At 33.4% G+C, this 25738-nt stretch overlaps 2 protein-coding genes across 2 annotated transcripts in view; both read left to right on the top strand.

The window, feature by feature from the left end:
- Positions 1 to 1203: 1203 nt before the first annotated feature.
- Positions 1204 to 14117, top strand: LOC139521462 (uncharacterized). Its single transcript, XM_071314937.1, has 4 exons — positions 1204 to 1241; positions 2572 to 4283; positions 12285 to 12359; positions 13924 to 14117. Exons 1-4 carry the CDS (start codon positions 1204 to 1206, stop codon positions 14115 to 14117), a joined length of 2019 nt encoding a protein of 672 aa, XP_071171038.1.
- Positions 14118 to 16434: 2317 nt separating this feature from the next.
- Positions 16435 to 25738, top strand: part of LOC139521937 (arrestin domain-containing protein 3-like) — a 33304-nt gene continuing 24000 nt past the window's right edge. Inside the window, exons 1-3 of the mRNA XM_071315700.1 lie at positions 16435 to 16801; positions 23871 to 23943; positions 25451 to 25598. Coding sequence (XP_071171801.1) covers positions 16543 to 16801; positions 23871 to 23943; positions 25451 to 25598 — 480 coding nt within the window. The 5' untranslated portion in view covers positions 16435 to 16542. The remainder of the gene's footprint in view (positions 16802 to 23870; positions 23944 to 25450; positions 25599 to 25738) is intronic.

The following is a 25738-nucleotide window of genomic DNA, read 5'->3' on the forward strand; positions in this document are numbered from 1 at the left end:
CAAAAATACCGAGCTCTAAGGAATATAAAACGGAAAGTTCGTAATTAAATGGTAAAATCAAAAGCTATAACACATCAAACGAATGGATAAAAATTGTTATATTCCTGACTTGGAACAGGCATTTCATGTGTGTAGAAAATGGTTGATTAAATCTCGGTTTATAGCTAGCTAAACTTCTCACTTGTATGACATCCCATTAAATTACAATATATTGAAAACGATGTGTGAACAAAACAAACAGACATAATAGGTAAAAATGTCAAAAATAGTGGTACAGCAGTCAACATTATGTTATAACTTTAATCACTACAAAAACAACCAATTTGTTAACAAAGAAACACAAAAAATGCATATAAACAAAGCACATTAGCAAACATGAAAGACAATAATACAAAAAATTACCATAGAACAATGACACAATGACGGGAGCTAAGTGCAGAGCTAAGTCATATGTTACACAGAAAAACAAAAAGGCATATAGACAAAGCACATTAGAAAAAAATGAAAGACAAGAATGCAAAAATTAACCATAGCACAATGACGGAATGTATAAGTAGAGAGCCACGTAAAATGGATATTACCAAACAAAGACTAAACAGTAAAAGTTATATTTATAAAGACAAATAAAATAATATTATAACATGTTATTAAGATGACAAACAACGCCAGCAACCAGAATATTTCAAGACCATCGTGTATTATTTTTATGAAGTTGGTACGTAATATGTATCAACAAGGTTTTGGCACCCGATGAACTGTTTTCAGGACGAGACGTTCTTAAACATATCCCCGATTCATCAACTTTCAACTCATACACTGATGACGTTTTACAAAGTCTGAGTAGGAGCTGCATGCTCTTGAATACCGAATAAGTTGGGAAATATATATCCCATATGCAGGTGAAGTATATTTTGTAATGGTTTGGTATATTAGGTAAGATCGTTTATCCAGTTACAGTTCGGAAGAAGTCTTATTTTATGTTTTGTTATATACTTTAATAAACATTGAAAAGAATACGATATTTGGTAGGTTATCTTTGGGTCAGGTCAGATGTGAAGGGGTGTTCCAAAGAAAATTGTCAATACAAGTAATGAGACACTTTGGTAGAACACTCCTCTTTCAAAAATGGTACGGTTACCATTGCTGTATATAAGGAGGAACGATTCCTTTCATTTTGTCGTTCGTCTGAAATTTAAGAAGACGATGGCCAAGATACGTAAGGCACGTGATTATTACAGAACGTATGTTTGAGATCGTTGTTTCTTATTTACATGTATTTAAAAAGTAAAACCACAAAAATATCGAACTCAAAGGAAAATACAAAACGGAAAGTCCCTAATCGAATGGCAAAATCAAAAGCTCAAACACATCAAACAAATGGATAGCAACTGGCCTATTCCTGACTTGGTACAGGTATTTTGGCATAATTGTACCAAGAGGACACGTTGTCTTCTGACCCAAGACAAATTAGTACTTCATATTTATAGATTACAGATAGTTCATTAGAGAACGCAAAGAACTGTTGTATATATTTTAACTCATTGATGTCAATTTATGAATAAAGTTTATTTGTAAAATAGAACATTTTGGACCCGGTATCAAACTGGTAACGAAATAATTCTTGAAAAGGGAAATAGACACGCCTACCTAGTGTACACGTTACAGTATATTAATACTAATGTATATTGCTACCGACAGAAGGTGAACTTCGATTATAGAGCTTACCTAAATAGTTGACATATAAAACTCGTAAAAAGGGTAAACACATACTAAAAACGGATATAAATAAATGAGTGAATACATACATTACTGCATGAAGCATTATATATATGCTACATGGCAACGTGAAAAATGATAAACATCAGAGACCAATACATAGAAAAGCATAACAGGAAAACATATAACATTAAGTAACAGTATTTGCTTAGATTTGCTTTACATGTAAAACAGACGTTAATAAATACTATAAGCTCTTAGCTAGTTTTGTATGGATATGAGGTGTAAAGGAATGTCCACTATATTTATCACTATTATAGCTCCGAGGTGATACAATATTACAGAGCTTTTTTTCTATCATGATTCCTGGATAGAAGTTTATTGCTTAAAGGAAAAAAGAAACGTTTTGAAACCAAGAGTTACAAGTTGTGCATGAAGTTGAAATCTTCTCTTCAAAAACAACACGAACGCCATCTTTAAAAGTTGGTAATCTGTTTCACAGATGACGACGGCTATACCACGTCTAAACAAGTGACAACTCTACGATAAATCTTTTTAAATGACCACCTTTGGAAGTCATACACGACTGAAAATACATATTTACTCTAACATCAGCACAACAATGTTAAATCAACAAATTTGCAGAGGCTAATATTTTTTTCTTCCATCACCGGGATTTGTACTCATACTATTGTGAAATCGAGGCAACTTATAACCATCCTGACGCTTTGCCGCAAAGACCACGTAGACAAAGGCAAAATAGAAACATTTCCAATGAAGGACAAAGGAATGCTAATACTTATCAGCGTTCTAGAGATAGAACACCTAATCCCGGAAATAACAATCATTTTTTAGGGGAAGGTCAGATGTGGAAAAAACGAAAGAAAAAGGTAAACTTTCAAACTTCTCAAAGACAAAACCGAAGGTAATTAATCTGTCTAGTAGAGATTTATCTGACCAGGAAATAAAACTTTTGGAACATGGTTTAAAATTTACCCCAACACCAATATCTGACAATGTTGATCTTATAACAGATACCGACGAATTCTGCAGAAAACTCAGACTTCGTGAATTCTTTGGAAACACTAATTATGAAGATGGATCCCTGGTACGGAACAAAAAGGGTACTAATCCTCAACCGAATAGGGACAAACATTTAGAAGAATATATTAATTGTTTAAAACAAACCGCCAACACAAATATTGTCGATTCACACGTAAAATCAAATCTGCCGAAGTCTCAACAAAAGACTATAAAGAAACTTCAAAATGATGAATCAATTATAATAAAAGAGGCGGATAAAGGCGGGGGTATAGTGATTATGGACAAAGATCACTACAAAGACATGGTTCTTAATCAACTTGAAGACGGGCTATTCTACCAAAAACTAAATGGAAATAGAGACAAAAGCACAATGTCGAAAATAAGAAAACTAATAAAGGAATATTCTGACAACCTTACCGATAAGGAAAAAGATTATCTTAAAAATTTTGAGGTTAAAACTAGCAATTTTTACGGCCTTCCGAAAATCCACAAATCCAAGGAAATTCAAGACCATGTAGAAAACTGTGATTCTATGTATATTAAAATCAACAGGCCTACTGATCTTAAAATAAGACCGATTATTGCAGGACCTTCATGTAGTACCCAAAGGCTAAGCAACCTCCTTGATATCCTACTTAAACCACTTTGTATAAAAGTGCCGAGTTTTGTCAGAGATGACATGGATTTTCTAAACTATATTCCAGACCGGGTACCTCTTGATACAATACTAGTGAGTTTTGACGTAATAAGCCTTTACACGAACATCCCGCACGAATTAGGATTAAAAGCTGTACAATACTGGTTGGAAAAGTATCTAGATGAAATTCCGGAACGTTTTTCTAATGACTTCATCATCAAAGGATTAAAACTTATCCTTGAGAACAACTATTTCCAGTTTAACGACACTTATTACCTTCAAATCAAGGGAACCGCGATGGGTACAAAGGTGGCACCAACATATGCCACTCTGGTTATGGGTTACATAGAAAAACAACTATACGAAAAGATACCTTCCGAATTCGATGAAAACTTCAGAGTTTACATTGAAGAAAATTGGAAGCGATATCTTGATGATTGTTTTATTTTCTGGACAAAAAGTGAAGTTGAACTAAATAAATTTCATTCAATGCTGAATGCCTTAAATGAATCAATACAATTCACTTACGATTCCAGCTCTTCAAAACTCCCATTCCTAGACATCAATATTATCAAGGAAGAAGAACAAATAATAACGGACTTATACTGTAAACCCACTGATACCCATCAGTATTTGGATTTTAGGTCATGTCACCCGTCACATACCAAACGAAATATTCCTTTTAATTTAGCCCGACGTATATGCACAATAGTAATAAATTTGGAGTTACGTGATAAGAGACTACAGGAATTGAAAAATTATCTAAAAAGACAAAACTACCCAGTCAGATTAATTGAAAATGGAATTAAAAATGCATTGAAAATTCCAATCGCTGAACTAAGAAAAACAGTATCAAGGGAAGACAAAAAAGATAAACAGAAACAATGTTCGATTTATGATGTGATTTTTTGTGTTTTTTACTTTTAAATTATATTTTCTGTACCAAGGACTTTTTATTTATCAAAAAATATATATATATATATATATATATATAACTCGTCTAAACATCAACCCAACAATGTTAGATCTGTAAATTTGCTTTCGCAAATTTTTGGTTCTTCCCTCGCCGGGATTCGAACCCATGCTACTGTGATATCGTGACACCAAATCGCCTGCACTGCAGCCGTCCCGCTAGACCACACGACCACCTGGGCTCTCAAAAAAAGAGCTTTCGCTGGCCATGTGTTACCTTTCCACGTCAGTTTTAATCTAGCGGCGTACTACAGTACATGATATATAAGGCATGAAGATGTTATTGTTACAGATCAGCTAAATTATCTATAGTAAAGGATCCTACAAATTAATGTAAGATACAGTCACAGAAAATAATTATATTCATAAGTACGTCTGAGTCAATGACAACCCTACAACAGATGTATCCATCGGATCGCCATCAATGATGGTGATACATGGCTGTGTACATAATGTATATACAACTCGTCTAAACATCAACCCAACAATGTTAGATCTGTAAATTTGCTTTCGCAAATTTTTGGTTCTTCCCTCGCCGGGATTCGAACCCATGCTACTGTGATATCGTGACACCAAATCGCCTGCACTGCAGCCGTCCCGCTAGACATATATATATTTAAAATTGTTCTATTTGGTACTTTTTGCAATTGGGCATGTCATTCAGCATTGTCCCTTTGTGCCTCCCATAGTTGGATCTTCTATTGTACCACTCATTTGGAATTTATTTTACATCATTTTAAACTAGCTATTTTAAGTGTATAAAGGATAAATATAAATCACTGTATGAGACATCTTGTATAAAGAAAAATGTTTTTGGGATAACGCCTTTACTCATTCATAATTATCAAAGACCAAATTTCAAAATTTGACCATGTAGTCAGTGTTTCCCGATTTATAGTAAAAGTATATAATCTTAGAAGAGGAATACTGACACCTGACATACCAAGTCTTGTGAATATCGGACTATTGTTATTTGATAGAAATTTTATGTTTTTTAAATTAGGAATTCAAGTGAACTAAAATTGGCCTTATCTTACACCCTGCTTGCAGTAAAACAAGCGGTCTGATACTTTTACGAGGGGTCTTTTACATGACGCTATATCGATTAGACCAGTTCTCATCTTGAAAAAATATTGTGTTTCTATTTTAATGGCTGAAATAGATATTTCAGTTACAAAACTTAAGAACTTTTGAGATAACGGGAAAAACGACTGATATCGATTCTATTATTCTAGAATTATTTTCGTATTTAGCGTTGTGAATTTGTTTTCAATTATTTACACATGTGTTGAAATATAATATAAATAAATGTGTATCCTTTTTTCAGTTATAGAAAACTGTTACTTTAAAGAATTAAACTTTTGTAATACTACTATAGTTTCAGTTGTTCTGTTATATCTAGCCCAAATGTGTAGTTTTATCGACTGATTTAAATTGTTCCATTTTAAACATATATTTTGAAGAAATGAAGCTAGGAAAATATAAAGTAGATTGAGGTACACTGCTTACACTTTTAAAATGTAAATCGATGTTGTTATAGCTTATCCATATAAAATGAAAACAAAACTGATGGTATATGTTGAAACAGAAAAATACCCTATCTTAATTAGCTGTCCATCGTTTAACAAATTCACGCTTAATTGAAATGGCACAATCGAAAGAAAGATATCATCAGTAACCTAATCTAAATATCTTATACCATAAAAACGTATCACTGAAAGAGTTGAGACATAGATATATCCTATCGTTCATTCAATTCGTGTTGGTCACCGCAAAATGTATGTCCTTTCCTCATAACTTGTTGATGCAGTGTTTGAGTAAATTTGTTCCGGTACAATATCTGTAGATTCCTATAATAATAAAAATCAACTATGTCTTTTAGGAAACTATGTTTAATCCAACTGAACTGAACATTTAAATGAGATGGTACTATTTTCAGATTGTTTACTTGTTTAGCAACTTGCATATTAATAATATGTCAAATATGGTTAACCACATTATAAATAACATGACCATGAGATGGAAAAGTTCAACAGATATTTTTGTTTAGTAAATGACATTTCGTTAAAGATTTAGATTCAATCCCTGTATATTTTATAAGATTTAAAGTATATGAAGATAGATAGTCACTATTTTGTTCTCGATAAGGAAAAAGACAAAATTGAAAAAAAATCTTCATTTCTACATTTGAAAATGCCTGTACCAATGCAAGTCAGGAATATGACAGTAGTCCATTCGTTTGATGTGTTTTGCTATTTGATTTTGCCATTTGATTAGGGAATTTTCTTCGGAGTTCAGTATTTTTGTGATTTTACTTTATTTTTCTTCATAAGGTATTATCAATCGAAATCAGAACAATTGAACGGATTGCAGCAAAAGTTTCACTAAGACTAACAGGGTGGTGTTTTAGATCACATTTTTTCTCTTGATATGGGGTCGCTGCCAGTGAGATATCACACAAAAAAGTAAAGAGACATTAATAGTAAAAGTTTTATAGACTTCATCAGGATTGGGCTAACTGTCATATAATTCTAAACAATAACTATGACCTATATGTTTATTTAACGTAGTTACATTCGAGTTCTCCTTTCTGCGTTAATTGCATTTACTACTAACTCGAATAATTCAGCGCCCTCTATCCACTACTTTTCTCGAGGATGAGTGATTGAAGTGATCGTAATATAACGACTGGATTATTCGGGTTACATTTACTACATATAACATAGATGTTGTATGATTGCCAATGATACAACTACAAGAGACCAAATGACACAGAAGTTAACAACTATAGGTCACCGTTCGGCCTTCAACAATGTTTATCAATGCGACTACCAGATGTTTTTCGTTCGCAAAAGGTTTATATAAATGGGTGCCATTAGTACGGAAGGATCTCCATAATCATGGCTACCGGAATATCTTAGTAAAATTCCCCTCTAGTTATATGTGTGGGGTTAATTTTGCTTTAACGTTCGTTTTCTGTGTGTTGTTATGAGCATTGCCATTTGCATATTTGTCTTTTTTGCTACAAGAAGTGTTTGATTTCCCTCGGCTTTAATGTTTTTCATTGCCTATTTGTTGATTATTTCATAGGCCGTATTTTATATGTTGCTTAATTACATAAGGACAATGTGCAGCACTTCGTTCGTTATTAATATGCTTTTATGTGTGAAAGATTTTTCTGTGTCTTTTCTTTTTCCATTTTTTAATTTGGGATGTGTTGCTTTTATTTCTTTCAACTCTTTTATTTTTTTGGGCTCTTTTTAATTCTGTTGTACTTTTTGGGTTCTTTTCTTTTCGTTGATATTCTCTGTTGGGTTTGTTTGATTTGTTTTCTTTATTTCGAAAGTAGTTGAATAGGGTGCAGCTGCCGCATAACCAGTGAATAGAATATTATAGACTTCGAGAGTATTTCAAAGTAAATAACATCAATTTTTGTTGTATTGTTATTGAAATTGAATCGTTAATTCGTTATGCGGTTGAAGGTTTATAAACGGGCTACATATCGATACGTTTTTTCCTTAAGCTGGGGTCACACATTCACGATTTTTACTGCCGTCCTTGACAGGACCATTCCCGATTAAAATTTATCAAAAGTCTGATCAAGATCCTATGAATCGTGGATGCAAATTCAAACTTTAAAATTTTAATCACGACAACAATCAGATATTGTTCAGGAAGCGTCGATATTCTACCGTTTCCAAGCGAATTTATCCCGATAATCCCGTTCTAAATCCGCTTCTAATCCGATTTTTATCTTTCGCCAGGTAAAATTCGACCGAGTCTGTCACGACTGCGTCCCGATTCTACCGAATGTAATCCGACAGAGATCAGATAGTGACAAGACAGTGAACCGACGCTGACGGATGTTGTCCAATCAAACAAACTTCTCCAGATCATTCCCGTTCCACAGGACACCGTCCCGAATACACAAACATTGTTAGGAATTCGATCCGATACAGCAGAATCTGTCACGACATAGGCACGATTGTAATACGACCAGACAAAATCGGCTGAGTTTCCCCGAATGTTACGGGACGCACCTAACTGTCGGGGTGCTTTGCCGAACTATTCGGACCCTTCCCGACCAGTAGGAATCTGTTACGAACTAAAACGACTGCGTTCAGACAATAATAGGACATTCCAGATAACTGAGGATACTAATCCGACTTTTTCATTTTTCGTGTCGTATCGTTGTCTAATCTCAAACGGGAGTAATAATCGGCAATGTGTGAACCCCGCATTACCTACAAATTATTTGTAACATGATAAGTAATTGCATCATAGAGTTGTATTTTTATGACATTCTTTTTATACGATGATTGATTGCTTGTTGTTTGCGAATTTTAATACCTGTTCCAGATAAGAACTTAATAAAACAATACATCAAATAGATAAGCAGTGCAAACTTGGTTGATACGGTTGGTGGGCGGGAGATTGATCCTCTCTGATAACGTTAAAGTTGGTATTGCAACAGGTGAATTTGTTGCCCTTCAAAGAGTTGTTGCAAGTGTATTCAACGTCCCAATTTCATACGGACGAGTTTGGTATTTATAGCACACCCATACAAACGAGAATGCTCATCTCGGTACTCTTTTTTTTTACTTCGTTGTTGACGAAGTCAATTGATATTTTATTAAAATACAACCAATTCCAGCAAAATATTGCTATTAAAACGACTTGAATGCTCACATTTAAACAGGGATCTAGTTTGAGTGAAGTAAAACTAATTTTCTAATCGATTATCAACCAACGTTTTGCCATATCATTGCTAGACTCGAAATCGGTGGATCAAAAACTGAATAGATTGATGTAAGTTCAAATATTATTTGTCAATGTGAAAAATCCTTTCTTTATGTTTTTTATGACTTCAAACGAACGCAGCACATCGTATCGATCAACACATTCCTTTTAAATTATGTATTGCCGATTTGATCGTTTTCCCCATTACTTTGCCGCAGCAGTTTTTGTGTAAGGAGTACACACCTGTTAATGTAGTCCACATAGTGTGAACGTGCACGAGTGTATATACTTAAACGATATATTTAAACGATTAACGATGGAGCAGATATGTAACTGCTTAGAAATGGGAAGTTGACAATTGTTAAAGGTTGAAATCATCAAGTGTGTCATAGATTCTTGTTTTAAGTCAACCTTTATCGATATTGAGGGAAAGATCAAGATATTTAGCACTTTCCGTACCACCTTAATTGATTCAAGTTCATGAGCAAAAATGAAATATAAGTACTCACTTCTTATGTTTCTTGAACGGTTTTGTATGAATTGGGCTACATATGAATACATACAAAAGTCGGCTAGTATAGTGGTACACAATAAGAATACATTGGAATATCCCCTATCAGCAGAAATATCAGTATATCATCCTTAACAATTATGTTGTAGATATAACTGTCCATCATTTTGATGATTTCAACTTCGGTTGAATATACCTCATCGTAATATTTCTGAAGGGTACCTTGTTCTGTAGAAAGAATAAAAGATGTTTAGTCGTACATTTTTACTACCCAGCTGTATATCTTTCTTTATGAAGATGACTTTGATATCTAGTATGAAGACAGGAGATTTGTCGTCCTTTTTTTTTGTATACCAAAAAAAGGGAAGGGTGGATTTGTGGATATAAAATCTCCTCTTTCGTGAATAATTTAGGGGTATAAGTTAGATATCAGGTTTTGATGTGATTCCTACGTTCTTTTATAGCCAATTCCAATTAATGAGTTTTGCACTGGACACATGCAATATTGTTTCATCCTTTGTCTGCTGGAACAAAAACATTTATTTTAGGAGAAAGGGATAAAGCATAAAACATCTCGGACTTCTTGTAAAGGTAAGAAACACATGTACTCCGATTTAACGTCGTTGATTTCCAATGCGGTTCTGGATGCTTGACCGAGCAACTTTAGACATACTTTCCAGTGTTTTACCAATTTGTTGGCATGGTCATCAACTGCATTCAACAGTTACCTTAAGTTCTTCTAGATGGAACGGGGAAGTCTTTACGGCATTTTGTTTTCAGTGTTATTAATGATGCCATGGTCTCCAGCTATAATATAATTAGTGGGACTATATTTTAATGGGTGTTGCCTTTTAGCGGCATTACCCTGCTCTTTTTCAAAATCTACAAGTCTGTCTTTTACGTGCAAGAGATATGGCTCTCTCTTAACACGGGTCAGCCATTTATCGTCCCCTTCCGACGGACTATCATCGTTTCCTCAAGACCATACTCGCATATGGTGTCAAGGGAGAGCCGAAAATTCAGTCCCTGAAATTTTCATCCCGGAACGGGTATCGAACCATGAGTTGATGTCATAAATCTTTGCTCAGTGCTCGGAGCACAAAAATCATGCTCGAAACATGAAATCCAACATGTTGATTGGTTGATTTAGGAGTATGAGTATAAAAAACTAACTCGAAAGTTTTATGACTTCAAGGCCAGGAACCTTTGTGTTAGTAGTCCGATGTACTAACCACTACACCAAGGCTCTCTTGAGTTTTTTTTTATTGCCTTTCAACTTCGTAGTTGGTGAGTCTTGAGTACGTTTGGCTTAGAAGATTACCATCCTGATAGTAAATTGCTGAAATTCGATGATGTACTTGACAAAAATATCACCTTTTTGGACCAATATTAAGCACGTTGACGACGATGAAAATCTTGGTTTGGGATTTCCCAATGCAACTCATTAGATGTTAATGTTAACAAATTAACTGCTATGCATTTAGTGCAAATTAAATGTCAAAATTATCATAATTACCATTTGAGCCTTTTAACATTATGTTTTTATTTATTCGTGTAAGTACGTGTAACCACAAACAAATAAACAATTTTTTATAAGTAAAATTCATTGACATGTTTTCGCCACTTTTTCCTATAAAAGCAAGTGTGTTGTCCAAATGTTTGTCTTCTTCTATTTCCTAGCATAGTAAACTGTAAGTATACTAACTTATTTTATAGCCGACTATACGGTGTGTTTTTTCTCATTGTTGAATGCAGTTGCCTTTAATTGCTTACATCCACTTTATTTGGATTTTGGTGGGTATTTGTCTAATTGACACCTTACCGCATCTGCTTATTGTTGTATTATTCTCGAATCAAAGAAAGATAAGCCTTTTTCATTAATGTTTCCAATCGCGATATTTTTTTACCGTTTCTTCGACGATTTTGCTTATTGTATAATTGAAATGTTAATACATGTTTTTTATGTAAAGTTTTATTTGAGTACTTCATTTTTTCGATTGGCTCTGTCTGTGTTCTCCAGAAACATACACATAAAACTAAAAATATATGTACAATGTAGGAATATATAAAATCTATTAATACGAGTTTTAGAAACAGGCTCGCCGAGCTTTTCTCTTGTTTCAAGAGAGAACAAAATAATTGTTTCGTAATCGATAATTTCAACATTTTCGTTCGATTTACACGGAAGTTGAATACTGCAAGAATGTATTTGTATAAATAAAAAACAAAAAGTAATTTAACCCAATTTATACAAAGTTGGTTAACTGCATGAGAAACAGGTTACTCTAATAAGGATATCACCGTCATGCCAAATCTAAGACCTTATTGAAATTGCTGAAAGTTGTTGATTTTTCTTGTGAGGTTGGTAATTGCAAAAATAAATGTTATCTTCAAATGTATCAGGAGATTAGACTTTTTCTATTTTCACTTCTAGTTTCTCGTGTAAAATTGAATATATCACATGTAAAAGAAATCATGATCATTCAAATCATAAATGCATTTTTAGTTTTACAATAACCACATAAATAATTACAAACTAAAAACAGTTTGGTCTGTTAGATAGTTGTCTCATTGGCATTCATACCACATCTCCTCATTTGGTAACAGTATCAGCAGACGTTATGCTCACATTTTATTAATTCTTTCTTTCTTCTTCATTTCTAGATATCTTTCAGTCAACAAGAGTCATGAAGATTTCTGTTTGTATTCTACTCTGTCTGATGTTAGCCTTCGTTGGAAGTAAGTTATTTTATATAGTTATCAAAGGTACCAGGATTATAATTTAGTACGCCAGACGCGCGTTTCGTCTACATAAGACTCATCAGTGACGCTCATATCAAAATATTTATAAAGCCAAACAATAACAAAGTTGAAGAGCATTGAGGATCCAAAATTCCAAAACGTTGTGCCAAATACGGCTAAGGTAATCTATGCCTGGGATAAGAAAATCCTTAGTTTTTCGAAATAGTGTGTTTTTCTTGTGATGTTAAACTATTGTTTCAGAAACGGGAGAAGGTTTATTACCATTAAAACTTTTAATCCCGCTGCAAATGTTTACACCTGTCAGGAATCTGATGTACAGTAGTTGTCGTTTATGTATAATTCATACGTGTTTCTCTTTTCTCGTTTTTTATCAGGATTAGACCGTTGGTTTTCCTGTTTGAATGGTTTTACATTACTAATTTTTGGGGCCCTTTATAGCTTGCTGTTCTGTGTGCGTCAAGGGTCCGTGTTGAATGCCGTACCTTTACCTATAATGGTTTACTTTTATAAATTGTTATTTGGATTGAGAGTTGTATCATTGGCACTCATACCACATCTTCCTATATCTATATACAAAAATTCAAACTCTGAAACATTGGTTATTGTCCTCCTTGCTACAATACGTTCGCTTTAACTTTAGCAAACAAATGTTACCGCTGGTTTGGAGTTTGACTAATTTCATATAACCAGGGTTGGTTTCTTTATCTCAATCTCAAAATAAGACTTAACGAGTTTCGTTTCTAATTGTAAATGTTGTCAGTAGATCTGATTTTTTGAATATTTTTTTAATTTGACATTTTTCTACCGAGACGTTATTGACTTTCTTGAAACGATGTCTTTGCAATGAATAAAATGGCGAATTTAGTTTTTGTGCGTTAAAATGCATGCTTGATTTCGTTACTTTATTTTTCATTCTTTTATATGCCCGATTCTGTTCAATTTTTGTCTTGAAAATTTACTATATCAGCATATAAACCATAAAGTGTTTTTCAATTGTAATATAATTGTATAAAAATCGTTATAACAATAACTCGTATGAAAATGTATTTCAATATAGTCACAAGTCATTATTTAAAAAAATATCTATTTAATCTTTTCAGCTAGCATCGCAAATGAAGAAACGCTTGCAAATCGTCTTTTAAGGTATGATATTTGATGATTAAATGAAAAGTTCGCTATAAAATATAACAATAACTATTTGACAAAGAGGCCGTGTATATTTTTTTACATTCTTATTGCATATCATTTTACGTTTGAATTATAGTATTAAATGGTATTTCATTAACAACCTGGTAATTACTCTATTATTTGCAACCGTACCACATCTCCAAATTTTCATAGCAGTAAAAAAAAATCATTTGGAATTTTAAAAACAGAGAGTCAAAAGAGGACAGCAATTATATCATAAAAAAACCTGACGTCCGATATAGCTTCTAGTTTCATTGTGATGTTGGTCGCTTTGTCATTGACGCATTTCGCCACATTGCTTTTTAATTGTACCTACTTGTTTGAAAATATACAAAAATATTCTTATTTGTAGCCGCGAGAGACGCCGCGCTCCTCCTCCATTCTGCCTCAGTTATGGACAAAGATGTCGATCTGCCTCGAAATGTTGTTCTTATAGATGTGTTTACGGATATTGCAAATAGTGAAAGACTTGCTGGATTTGGACATGATGAAATGGATGATTATTTGAACAGCATGTTCTTGAATTATACCAAGAATATTTTTTAATTATTTAATAAAATTGATTATACAATGTTAATTTTTCATTGAAAGTTTTGTCAGGTTTGTTTTGAAAGAAACAATCATTTTGGATAAAAAAGGAAATGTTGTTTTAGTTTCTTAACACTAAGTTACAAGCAGACACTTTAAATTGCATTTTTGCATTCTCACATCTAAATTCATGCAATCTTGTAGGTTTTTATGAAAATTGATATCATCAGATGATATCGGCAATGTCTTGGTGATTTAGAAAAATAATTATATAATATCAGTTACTTTTACAGGAGTTATGTCTCTCTGAAATTTAATTGATATTGAACATTGTATTGTGAGCATTCTCACAACCTCATTTCTTGTTGAATTTTTTTTTATGAGGCTGATATCAGCCAGGTTTTGTAAGAGTGCCTACAAACTATTTTATAGGAGTCACGGCCCTTGGAAATATAAATACATGGAAAATAACATTTTTTATCGATCAAATGCCTACATTTCTTGTAAGATATTTAATCACAGTTTGATGTCCTTCATTGGTTATTTCCTTTGGGCAGATAAAATATGTGCAACGAGGGAGACTTTGGAACTCATTTACTAGTATATCAAGAGAACACCTTTTATCACCTTCGCGTTTTCAAGCGGCGTTTTTCATTTGCGCCGATTTTTTCTTTCATTTGCATGCGCCGATTTTTATTTTCATTTGCGCAGATTTTTTTACAGGTAAATCACAGGTGAAAAGATATAAGAAGATGCGGTATGAGTGCCAATGAAACAACTCTCTATCCCAGTCATTTTATAGTTGTTTATTCTTTAGTTTTCTATGTTGTGTTATGTGTACTATTGTTTGTCTGTTTCATTTTTAGCCATGGCGTTGTCAGTTTATTGTCGATTTATGAGTTTGACTGTCACTCTGGAATCTTTAGTCCCTCTTTCATCTACCATTTATCAACCTCTTCCGTAAGCCAGTTGTATAAATGTAATGAATTGTCAATCATAACATGTATATAACTGTTGTCCTCTGCTCACTACGGGGAGGTTGAAATAGGGTTTCGAGCAAGATAAATCAATATAAAAGCTATATACAAATGTATTAACATACTTTAAAATCAAGAAGTAAAAACCTAAGATAAAAGCACTCTGTTAATGCTAAATTAAGGATTCAAATCCATTAAAACGGAATACATTTAAATCATATTTTTTTTCTTGTCGAGTGTGTATAGGCAACACATCTATGATATATTCCTATAATTGTCGCTAACGGGGTCCATCTTTTCTTTGTCTGACTAACGTACTGATGCGAGCATTTCTATAGAGTTCGCATTTTAACATACGTTACGGCCTTGGTTTTCTTGATAAAATCTGTAAAAACATATAAGTTGGGGTGCAGCTGCTCAGAAATGAGGTGGATAGCGTTACAGTGTGCATATATATGTACTTAGTCTGTATGCTAAGAATGTAAGACATTTGTCATCAGAAGGAGCGTCAGACATATTGTCAAACGTGAAGCAGTCATTGATTTCATTTGGGGGAAGGAATGGTAACCCGAAAAAATGGGATAGCCATTTACCAATGAAGGCTTAATTTGTCTTTATACTCTGTGCTCAGCCCATGTAAACGTATTTACTTACCTGTAACTTACCTGTAAATCCAATTAGAAGAACAAATAAAATCGGCGCAAATGAAAAAATGAAATCGGCGCAAATGAAAGAATCAGTGAAAATTTTCAAAATCGGCGCAAATGTCATACGCCCTTTTCAAGTCTATGAAAAAGAACAATTTATAGTGACACTAAGACGTAACTTTCTGCATACACCCCGTCATAGAATGGGCTTTAAATTAAATGATACTCTACCACACTCCTTGAAAATATTATGTCAAAAAACTCATTTATCTAATTGATTTTGTTAGATATCAAATATTAAAAAAAAATAGTTTTCTCTGTTTGCATTATAACGTATACCTACCCATAATTTCCTTGATTCCATGTTGAATTCATGAGTTCAGTTGTATACATAGCAGAGGGGTCTTAATTTCAACTTGAAAAGCCGTATATTTACTTCTCAAAGTGTTTACTATTTTCCTGGGAACAGTATATCTAACATAATATATATGTTCCTGCTATTTTCTTATAAATTATTTACAATGTTTATAACTTAATATACAGTGAGATAACTTTTTACCTATTATACTGACAAATTGAAAACATATTGTATAACATATGTCTGAGCACGCAGTCTGACATCGATGTCATCGATAATAAATATTAAAATCAACATTGATCAATTTAAATTTTCCCGCGCAATTATCTTTATGGGTCATTTTCCAGCATCTGTTTTACTTCCGGTTGCAGTGATTGGGGAAAACAAAATGTCGCTCGACAAACAAACTCCGGGACAAATACTTACATTTATCTTTGTAGACGATCCTATATAGCGTTAAAATGGGAAAACTAAAATGTTTTGAAATCATACTTGCGGGAAACAAATCTGTTTTCCACCCAGGCGAAAAAGTATGTGGGAAAGTCGTCGTCGATCTGAAGGGCGACATGAAAATGAGATCTCTGCGCATTTTTATGCGAGGGGTAGCAAAGGTACACTGGACTGAATCAAGAAGTACAGGCAGTCGTCTTGGTTCTTACACTGAACATTACAATGCAGAAGTGGAATATTTCTTTAAAAGACAAGTTCTGTTTGGAGGAGGTAATTTTCTTGTCGGTAAACATTAACACAAATGAACAGCTGATTAAACTATTTTCATAGACAGGTCAGGTCGTTGGTACCCCTACTATGGGCACTACCAGTGTAGAAATAGCTACATTTGTATATAAATGAGGCCTGACCAATAACTTGTATAGGCTCACTGAAACATTGCCTTGTTTGTCAAGATTCTCTGCATGTACAGTAGTTAAAAGTCTGCAAGAAAAAGGGTGGTCGGTAAAAGTGGTAACCCGAACCCGGACCCGAACCGGAATTTGCCGGAAATTTGCCAAACCGGAATTCTATTTTACATATATTATGATCTTTGCGTTTCGATTTTTTCTACTAACGTTTATGCATTTGATGTATAATTTAATTCTATCTCATGTATGAAAAGATTTTTGTCCAAACATCACTAACAAACAAAAATTTAAGGTTTATTAATTTCCACCTTGGTAAAAGTGGTAACCCGAACTCGGCAAGCTATTTTTCTTTATATCTCTGTAATATATGAATTCTTGAATGGACACTCAGACTTCGTTTGAAGTAAATCATCTTTTATATAAAAAACACAAAGATTTTTCCAAGCTGTATAAAACGTAACGATTTATTTCATTTCTAAGCGAATAGGTGGAAAACCGAACCCGAAAGGGAGACCACTCGGTTTTTTTAATAGTATATAAAAAAAAATCTCCGAATTTGATTCATTGCTGTTGTGCCGAAGTTTGCGTTAATTTATTCTAATTGATTCGAATATTATTCACCTCTTTGGTCTCCGGAAGATTTTTGTAAATATGATAAATATTTGTTGTTAAGTTGCTGTCTCATCAAAATGTACTCCAAATCAGATTTTATTGAAATATCATGGTATATTAAAAAGAGAAACGCATTTCAACGAGGTGAAATCAAATAAAAATAAATTCATATTTATATATATTCTCTTAGTAAAATAAATATGGTACAAACACATTAACGCGAACATACGTCGCCTTACTTAGTGAACTTCAAAAACGTCAAATTAGCGATGCTGTGACATATTGGTAGACCACCATGCGACCGCTTCATTTTGATGATTTTTAGATTTCTCTGCTTTACTTTATTAACATCAACATGTTCCTTTTACAAAGGAATTTGATTTTATAGTGATGTTTTTCAAAATACTTATGTTGTTTTTACTTTTTTTTTGAAGATTTAATAGTAACAACTTGTCCTTTTAATAATTGTAAGAAAAAATGAAAACGCTTACATTGTGACATTTTGGTAGACAACCTTTCGACGCATTGATATTCGATACTAATCGATAAAAATGTTTGATGTATTGCTTGACCCGTATGGGTGTAATTTTGCAATAAAGATTTTTTTATAAGAATGTTATTGTCTTCTCATTGGCAATTCTACCATATCCTCTTACTTGTATATTTATAATCTTCTGCGGTTTTTTTTGTTTGTTTTTTTTTAAATCGCAACGCTTGTTTGTAATTATCAGCGTGTGATTTATGCTTTGTAATCTCTTTGTGTTTTTTCCAAGTGTAAACTTTTTGAATGATGATCTGTATTATTCTTCGGTATTTCGTGTCTTATTTAAAGTATAACTAAGTTTGAAACTGAAATACAAAGCTTCTTTTCGTAGGTCAACCGCTAAATGGAGAAATTATCATTTCAAAAAATCGCGAAGATATATATGGGCAACTGTATAGACAGATATCTGTAACTGTAATAGACGTTTAGAGAAGGATATCTGTTGAGTTGCGTTGTTTCTGCTTCATTCATTATCTTCGATTTAATATTTCGAACCATCATTTTTTTCGGAAATAAAACTGTCCTAAATTTGTCAGAACATATTAAATCATCGAGATAAAAATATATGCCCACAAAGTTATAACATCATTAGCAAAATTCCACTGTTTATGATCTTCACACTAAATCCTTCGGATGTTGGATGTGTTATAAATAATAACTTAGTCTTAGATGCATGATTATTTATTAGTCTTTAATAGCTTTTAGCTAGCTTTCAGTACTTTACTCCCTGATCTGTATTTACTATTTAGTGTCTGTTTGTTTTCGAGATGTACAAGGACCCTTCCACGTTCACTTTGTGTAAAATTTATTTCTATTTGTATCCACCTGATGAGTTGAGCCTTTCAAACTGATTTTTTAGCCTGCTCTTATGTTGTACAGTTAACATGTTTAACATCGCCATATTCTGTATATGCCTAGGCCTAACCAAAATTATGAGCCTGCAATCCAGTGGATGTCGTTTGTTGCTGTTACATATTTGCCTATCGTTATTTATTTTTTGTGTACCTAAATAAGGCCATCAGTTGACTTGTTGAATTGTGCTACATTTGTCTTTCAGGGCTTAATTAATAGCGGTATGGACATAGCTCACTGTTAAAGACCGTACAGTAACCTATAAGTGTTAGTTTCGGTGTCATTTGGTCTCTTCTGAAGCAGTGGCGTAGAAAAAATTTTGAAAATCTTTTTATGCAGAAAATTATATATTTTTTTCGGACATTTTCTATTTGCACGTGTACTCCCCCAGAATCCGACACTTGTTAGATTTTTTATGTAATTTCAAAATACCCACCAGGGGCGGATCCAGGAATTTATTAGGGGGTGGTCACCTTTTGAAATCTTAAATTAAAATTCAATTTTTTTATTGGTATCATGAAAATAGTTACAACTATAGAATATATATTTCCAACATAATTTTATTGTTTTCTCAAAACTACCATCATTCAATTCATAAACATGATAAATATTTGATTTAAAAGTTTCCACCAAATCTTATATTTGACATCTCAAAAACGGACCCATTACAGCGGTACATCTGTATATGCCGGAACTTCGGAACATAGTGATTAATCTTTCGCTTAACGCGTTGTAGGGGACATGGAAATATCGGGCGTCCGTCCCTCCGTCTGTTCGGTCTTGTTGACACTCGCATGTGTATAATTTTTGCCAGATTTTTAAGAAACTTAAATCATCAGCAATGACTTTGACACTATCAAAAATAAGTCCTGATCAAATATTTTTAACCGGTTATGCCCCTTTGAAATAAAAATTATAATAGAAATCCCATTGCATTTGCTCTGAAGCTTTTATTTCTCTTTAGATATTATTTTTAGTTATTGGCCTTGCTTCTTGGATAGATAAAAAAAAATGCAATATGGGGAGCATTGGCTCTTCTTTTATTGAAAAATTATTATTTGTATCTAGATGGAAACGCGGGGTATATATAAGCCCATGAATGATTACACTCTATTATAAATTCACGTTTTTATTACGTCGTCTTTCATGTCAGAGAAAACAATATCAGGATATAAATGGTGGTTTAGTTGTTAGTAACGTTGCTACGTCAGATGTAGAAGCCATCTCTCCGCTTGGCCAAATTTCAGATGAGACATCTCCGCTGGTCTGCCTGTCATCATCCTCTGTCTGGGCTTGCCGTAGCTGACGACATAGACTTTTCACCAAAAAAGTCAGAAAGTCAGATCACTTTTCTGCGATTGATACATCTTGTTTACATAAACTAATTGATCATACATAAAAGACCGCGCATACTGCTTTAGAAATGATTGGACGTTATCCTCATATTTCCATTCTTGTTACATTTGGATACATACGAGTTTAACTCCTACGAACACATTTTTTTTTAATCTTTTTTGTTGTTGATCAAAATGATGTGGATGCTTGAGCATCTGAGCATACATGCAAGCTACGCCACTGTGAAGAGTTGTCTCATTAACACTCGTACCACATTTTCTTTTTATTATATATATGTTCATGACGACAAAAAGTTCAACAAAAAAAATAATAGATACAGAAGGTACATGTACATGTAAGTTTTGCATCAGAGGCCGTCCTGGATGAAGGTCGTAGACATTTCGACTGCCACAGGAATAGCAGATTGGATAGAGACGGAAATTTATCTTTGCCACATGCCATCTGTTGACCCCTCAAATAATTGTTACAAGGGTTATTAACGTACAAAGAGCACGGAATTCTCTGTACACGGGGCATCTAATTTAACGTCCCAATTCTGAGTGGACGTGGATACGTACTCGTGCATCCCGCACAGCAAAACGGACGCTCCACTTTGACTATGGTTTTCGTGGAGGTATCTACCAATGAATACCATCTCTCCAATCCTCTGTTACTCTTGGGGGTCTTGAAATGTAGTGTTTTGTTACTTACTGTTTATCAACTGATGTACGTGATATTGTGCTTTTGTGTTTTATCATCGCTATCATGTGTTTGTTTTGCTAAAAAATTGTTGTTAATATAATGGAATTCTATATGACTCTCGTATACAAGTAAGAGGCTTAGCTAGTAATACAAGCAGGATAAATTTACCATTTTCCACATAGGAAATGCTTGTACCAAATCAAGAATATGACAGTTGTTATCAATTCGTTTGGTGTATTTGTTTGTGTTTGTGATTTATATATATTTTTTTCAATTGCTAAAGGACTGTCCGATTTAAATTTTACTTAAATATTTCATCTGTAATCTCCGAACTTTACCTCGCTATAAACATAAAAATTTGAGGAATCACACTTAAATATCAAAATAAACACACACAAACATATTGAATATTATACATTTATGACATAAACAAGCAGATAGTTACGGTTTCGGGGGGGGGGGGGGGGTCTTTTATTTATTTTGTTAATATGTTCAAGGATTTGTATAGTGTCACTATGGCAAAACAAAACAGAAAAGCTATACAGAAAAAAAGAAATAATAATTCAGAAAACACAATAATCAACATAGGCCGAAGTTATGGTCCGAATTCGGCATAGGCCGAGTTAACGAGTAGAATCATAATCGCCCCAAAATTCAAATCAAAATGGAGTTGCCTCCCTTTGGGGCAAACTCCGGACAGTGATCGTTTCCGTTCCGGAACTGTTTTGGGTTCGGGTGAACAATTTTGTTTAATTTCCAATTTCCACGATAAAAAGTTTTCGGCAAAGTTGTAAAAACAATTTGAAGTAAAATATGGAAGATTATTACATTCAGGACATAAAATAATAAAGCGAATTTAAAACACTTAGGTAGAGAAGGTTTGGTTAAAGAAAAACTTTCAGGTTCGGGTTACCACTTTTACCGAGGTGGAAATGAAGAAACCTTAATTTTATCTTTGTTAGTGATGTTTTGACAAAAATCTTTTCACACATGAGATAGAATTTAATTATACATCAAATGCATAAAAGTTAGTAGAAAAAATCGAAACGCAAAGAGCATAAAATTCGTAAAATAGATTTCCGGTTCGGCAAATTTCCGGCAAATTCCGGTTCGGGTCCGGGTTCGGGTTACCACTTTTACCGACTACCAAGAAAAAGACTTCTCTTCAAACCAACATCTATAAACTCAAAATATTACTGCAAAACATGTCAATTATGTTTTACCTCAACACCTAATGTTCTCTGTTGGCCAGTAATTTGGTTGGTTGTACAAAATTCCTAAAGGTGTTGGACAACTTCACATTTGTGCATTTTCCCGTACATTGCTAATGATGCTACATTTGTAATTTACTAGTTTTTGCGCCACGCGCTGATACAATGTACAGTGTTGAGTCTACACTGAGACAAAGGCTCCCCTGGCTACTATGACTCAAGTGGGAGTTCTTTATAATAAATATTAACATGATAAAAAAAAACTTGTCTAGTTATTTTTGTCTTTATTTCGTTCACCTACCAAGTCATGTACAGTTTTGTTAATATTTTTATAATCATGATATTTCTTTAAAAAAAAAAATTATGTATTTTCTGCTTTATCATGTTTACCTAGAGGAAATTCTCAAAATTCTACTTTTTGGCCCAAAATCATAATTTTTTATTAACCCAAAATTGCAAAAGTTTGGAAAATTTAGAGGCTGGACAAGTTGCTTACATTGGACGATGTCCATTCAAAGCGTTTTGTACTCAAAACAGCATTTCATGTCTAAAAAGGATACTAGTCTCAGTGTCTGGCTTTAATTCTTCCATATTCTTTCAAATAAATTATTCCATTATTTCAAATACTCGTAAATTCCTTAAATTTCATCTGATTTTGACATGGTTTTCAACAAATGGAAAGGTGTTGTTTACACTTTTATCAGGGTATTTATCAAAGAAAGATAACTTGTGTTTGCAATGTTTTCAGCTGACAATGTAAAAGAAGTATTCCGATCTCGTAAACCGGGACACATCGTCAACTGTCTAAAGCATGAATCGCTATAAAACCGGCATTCGTCAGCGACAGGGTTAAGTTATATGAAAAATCATTAATTGCATGCTTTAAAATAATTCCTTCCATTGATGATATTAATAGAAATATTGAAAAACAATGTTGTACAATTATTTATGATATATTGTCGCTTGTTACTGTCTTTATTTTAACCTTAAATATTGTTTTTATCCGCTTACTTTTCAATGTATGATGATGAATTCATTATGTATACTTTAAAGACCAAGAAATTCTTTTAAACATTGGGGATTGGGGTTTGAAATAGTACAAAATGACAATTTCTGTTTTCAGAGGATTCATGTGATGGTGATTGGTCTGTTGTACTGTGACAATATAGATTCAATAATTGTAATTCCTGCATGACAATGCTTTAATGAGTAATATTCTAAAAGTGGTTTCAAGGGTTATGTGTCTGAAAATTGAAGTTTTAAGTTCTAGTATGATATAATTTGTTTATCATGTACATTTTTTACATCAACATTCATAACATGAAAACAAAATATAATATTGAGTATTGTAAATTCAGAAATTATTGCATGCATTTATTCATGCAATTATGTGAGTTTAATTATTGGAATTTAAGAAAAATCTGAATACCAATATACATGTACATATAAATGTATATCAGCTATTACATTGTATTAGAATGCAAGTCCTTAATATTGCTTAATCACCCAGTTGCATTATTCTCATTATGAATACCGGTAATTAAAACATCGTCAATTTCTGCAGTATGTGTTATAATTTTAAATTATAAAGTATCTGTATAAAGTCATTGTCTTAATTGATTGTAGATTTAATTTTTACAAATTTTTTTTACATATGAAATGATATTTTGTAGAAGTATCAGAAGGAAGAGATACATTAACTGAAGGAAGACATGAGTTCAGTTTCTCCTTTGATTTACAAATGGGGTATGTTAAATCTAAATTTTGATTGTTAACTACATGCATTTATACCTGTTACACCCCTTAAGCTTGTACAAAGTCTGTATGCTAGTGTTGATATATAGGAGATTGCCATAATTGGTAAAAAAAAAAGATAGAAGATATGGTATGATTGCCAAATGGCGTAGAAATTAATTACAATAAATCGCTGTAAGCCTTTAACAATAAGCAAAACCCATACTTATTCTATACACTGTATATTTATTTCCTGCATACTTTAAGTTTTTGTTTTGTACTGATCAGATGCAGATCCAGGGTTTTGAAAAGTGGGAGCACAGGATAAATGAAACTGGATTTTAAATAACACAATATTTTTTAATTAATGAAAAAAACATGCATTTTGATTTTGCTGATATTATTTGAAGCTGGAATTGCATTTATTATAAATTTTTAAAGATTTACTCTACTTGAAGCTTTAATTGTATGTTTTTAATTAATTCTTAACTTACATGTAGAGTAGAAAATGTAGGTACAACTTTAACACATGTATGTTATACAGAAAATACTTTATATGGTTCTTTTTATTTACTGTGGATTGATTATTACTTGTGGGCAACCAAATTTAGTTAGATTTGTGTGTATGAACATGATGAAAGACAAGGAAATCAAATATCGACCTAAGTACTATTTTTCCTCCATCCATGAAAATTGGTGACAATGCATATGGAAATGAATAAATCAGCAGTTATCACATACATTTACACTTTGTACATGATTATGGTTATCTGATTAATAATAAATTTTAAAAGACTAAGTACAGTATGCATACTTTTACGTCTTTGGGATCATATCATTGTAATCTGTCGTTCATTCGAACACATCAATTCAATCACATCATTCAGTCACGTCTAAGTCATTACAGCTGAACGGACGTGCTGGACCAGCTCTCCTTTACCCGCTATCTTCGATGAGGGTTTACAGTTAGATATCAACGACTTACTACTTAAGATGACAGAAACCAATCCATGCCATACAGATAGACGTAGTAGTTGGCGTACCTGCGTTAACATGCACTCCAAAACCATTGTATCATGGGGAGTGTTATGCCGATTAACGTCAGAGGGCTGTATCCTAGGCTGTTGGGCGATAAGACCTACGTTTCACTGCCTCACGGCTTTGGTCCTGATAACGCTTCCTGTCATCTTTCGAACTACGTCCGAGATCATCTACCAGTACTCCATCATCGAGGCTAGCAAGCTGACCAAACTGGCCCTGAAAGCAGCCGTTAGTGAAGAATAAACAACAAAATAGTCAACAAACCAAAAACAACTCACCAAAACCAAGATGGCGGCCTACATATTGCAACCTCCACTACCTGTTCCTGACCCACGGCATCAAAATATGTTAAAGATCACCAAACGTCTTCGGGTACCGAGCCGACCGTGCGAGGGCTGTATAGCCAGTCAAGGTCGTTAAACACTTCCATATATACGTCTTTGGTTGAAATATTTATGTGATGCTGATTTTTTTTCAGAGGTATTGCAACATCATTTGAGGGAAAACATGGCAGTATACGATATTGGCTAAAGGCTGAGATGGACAAACCTTGGTCATTCAACCATAAAACTAAGAAAGCTTTTACAGTCATTAGTCCAATAGATATAAATAAAGCAGAATACCAGGTTTGTATATTGGTATACGATATATAGGATAAAAAGTGATGAAAGATAGTCATAGACTTGTATTCTTGTCGCTGATATTCTTGTACTAGTAATCTGTGGACCTTTTATGGCTGGTCAGACGATGTGGTTCTTAGATGGTG

The sequence above is a fragment of the Mytilus edulis genome, chromosome 4 (assembly GCF_963676685.1).
Source record: "Mytilus edulis chromosome 4, xbMytEdul2.2, whole genome shotgun sequence".
Classification (NCBI taxonomy): domain Eukaryota; kingdom Metazoa; phylum Mollusca; class Bivalvia; order Mytilida; family Mytilidae; genus Mytilus; species Mytilus edulis.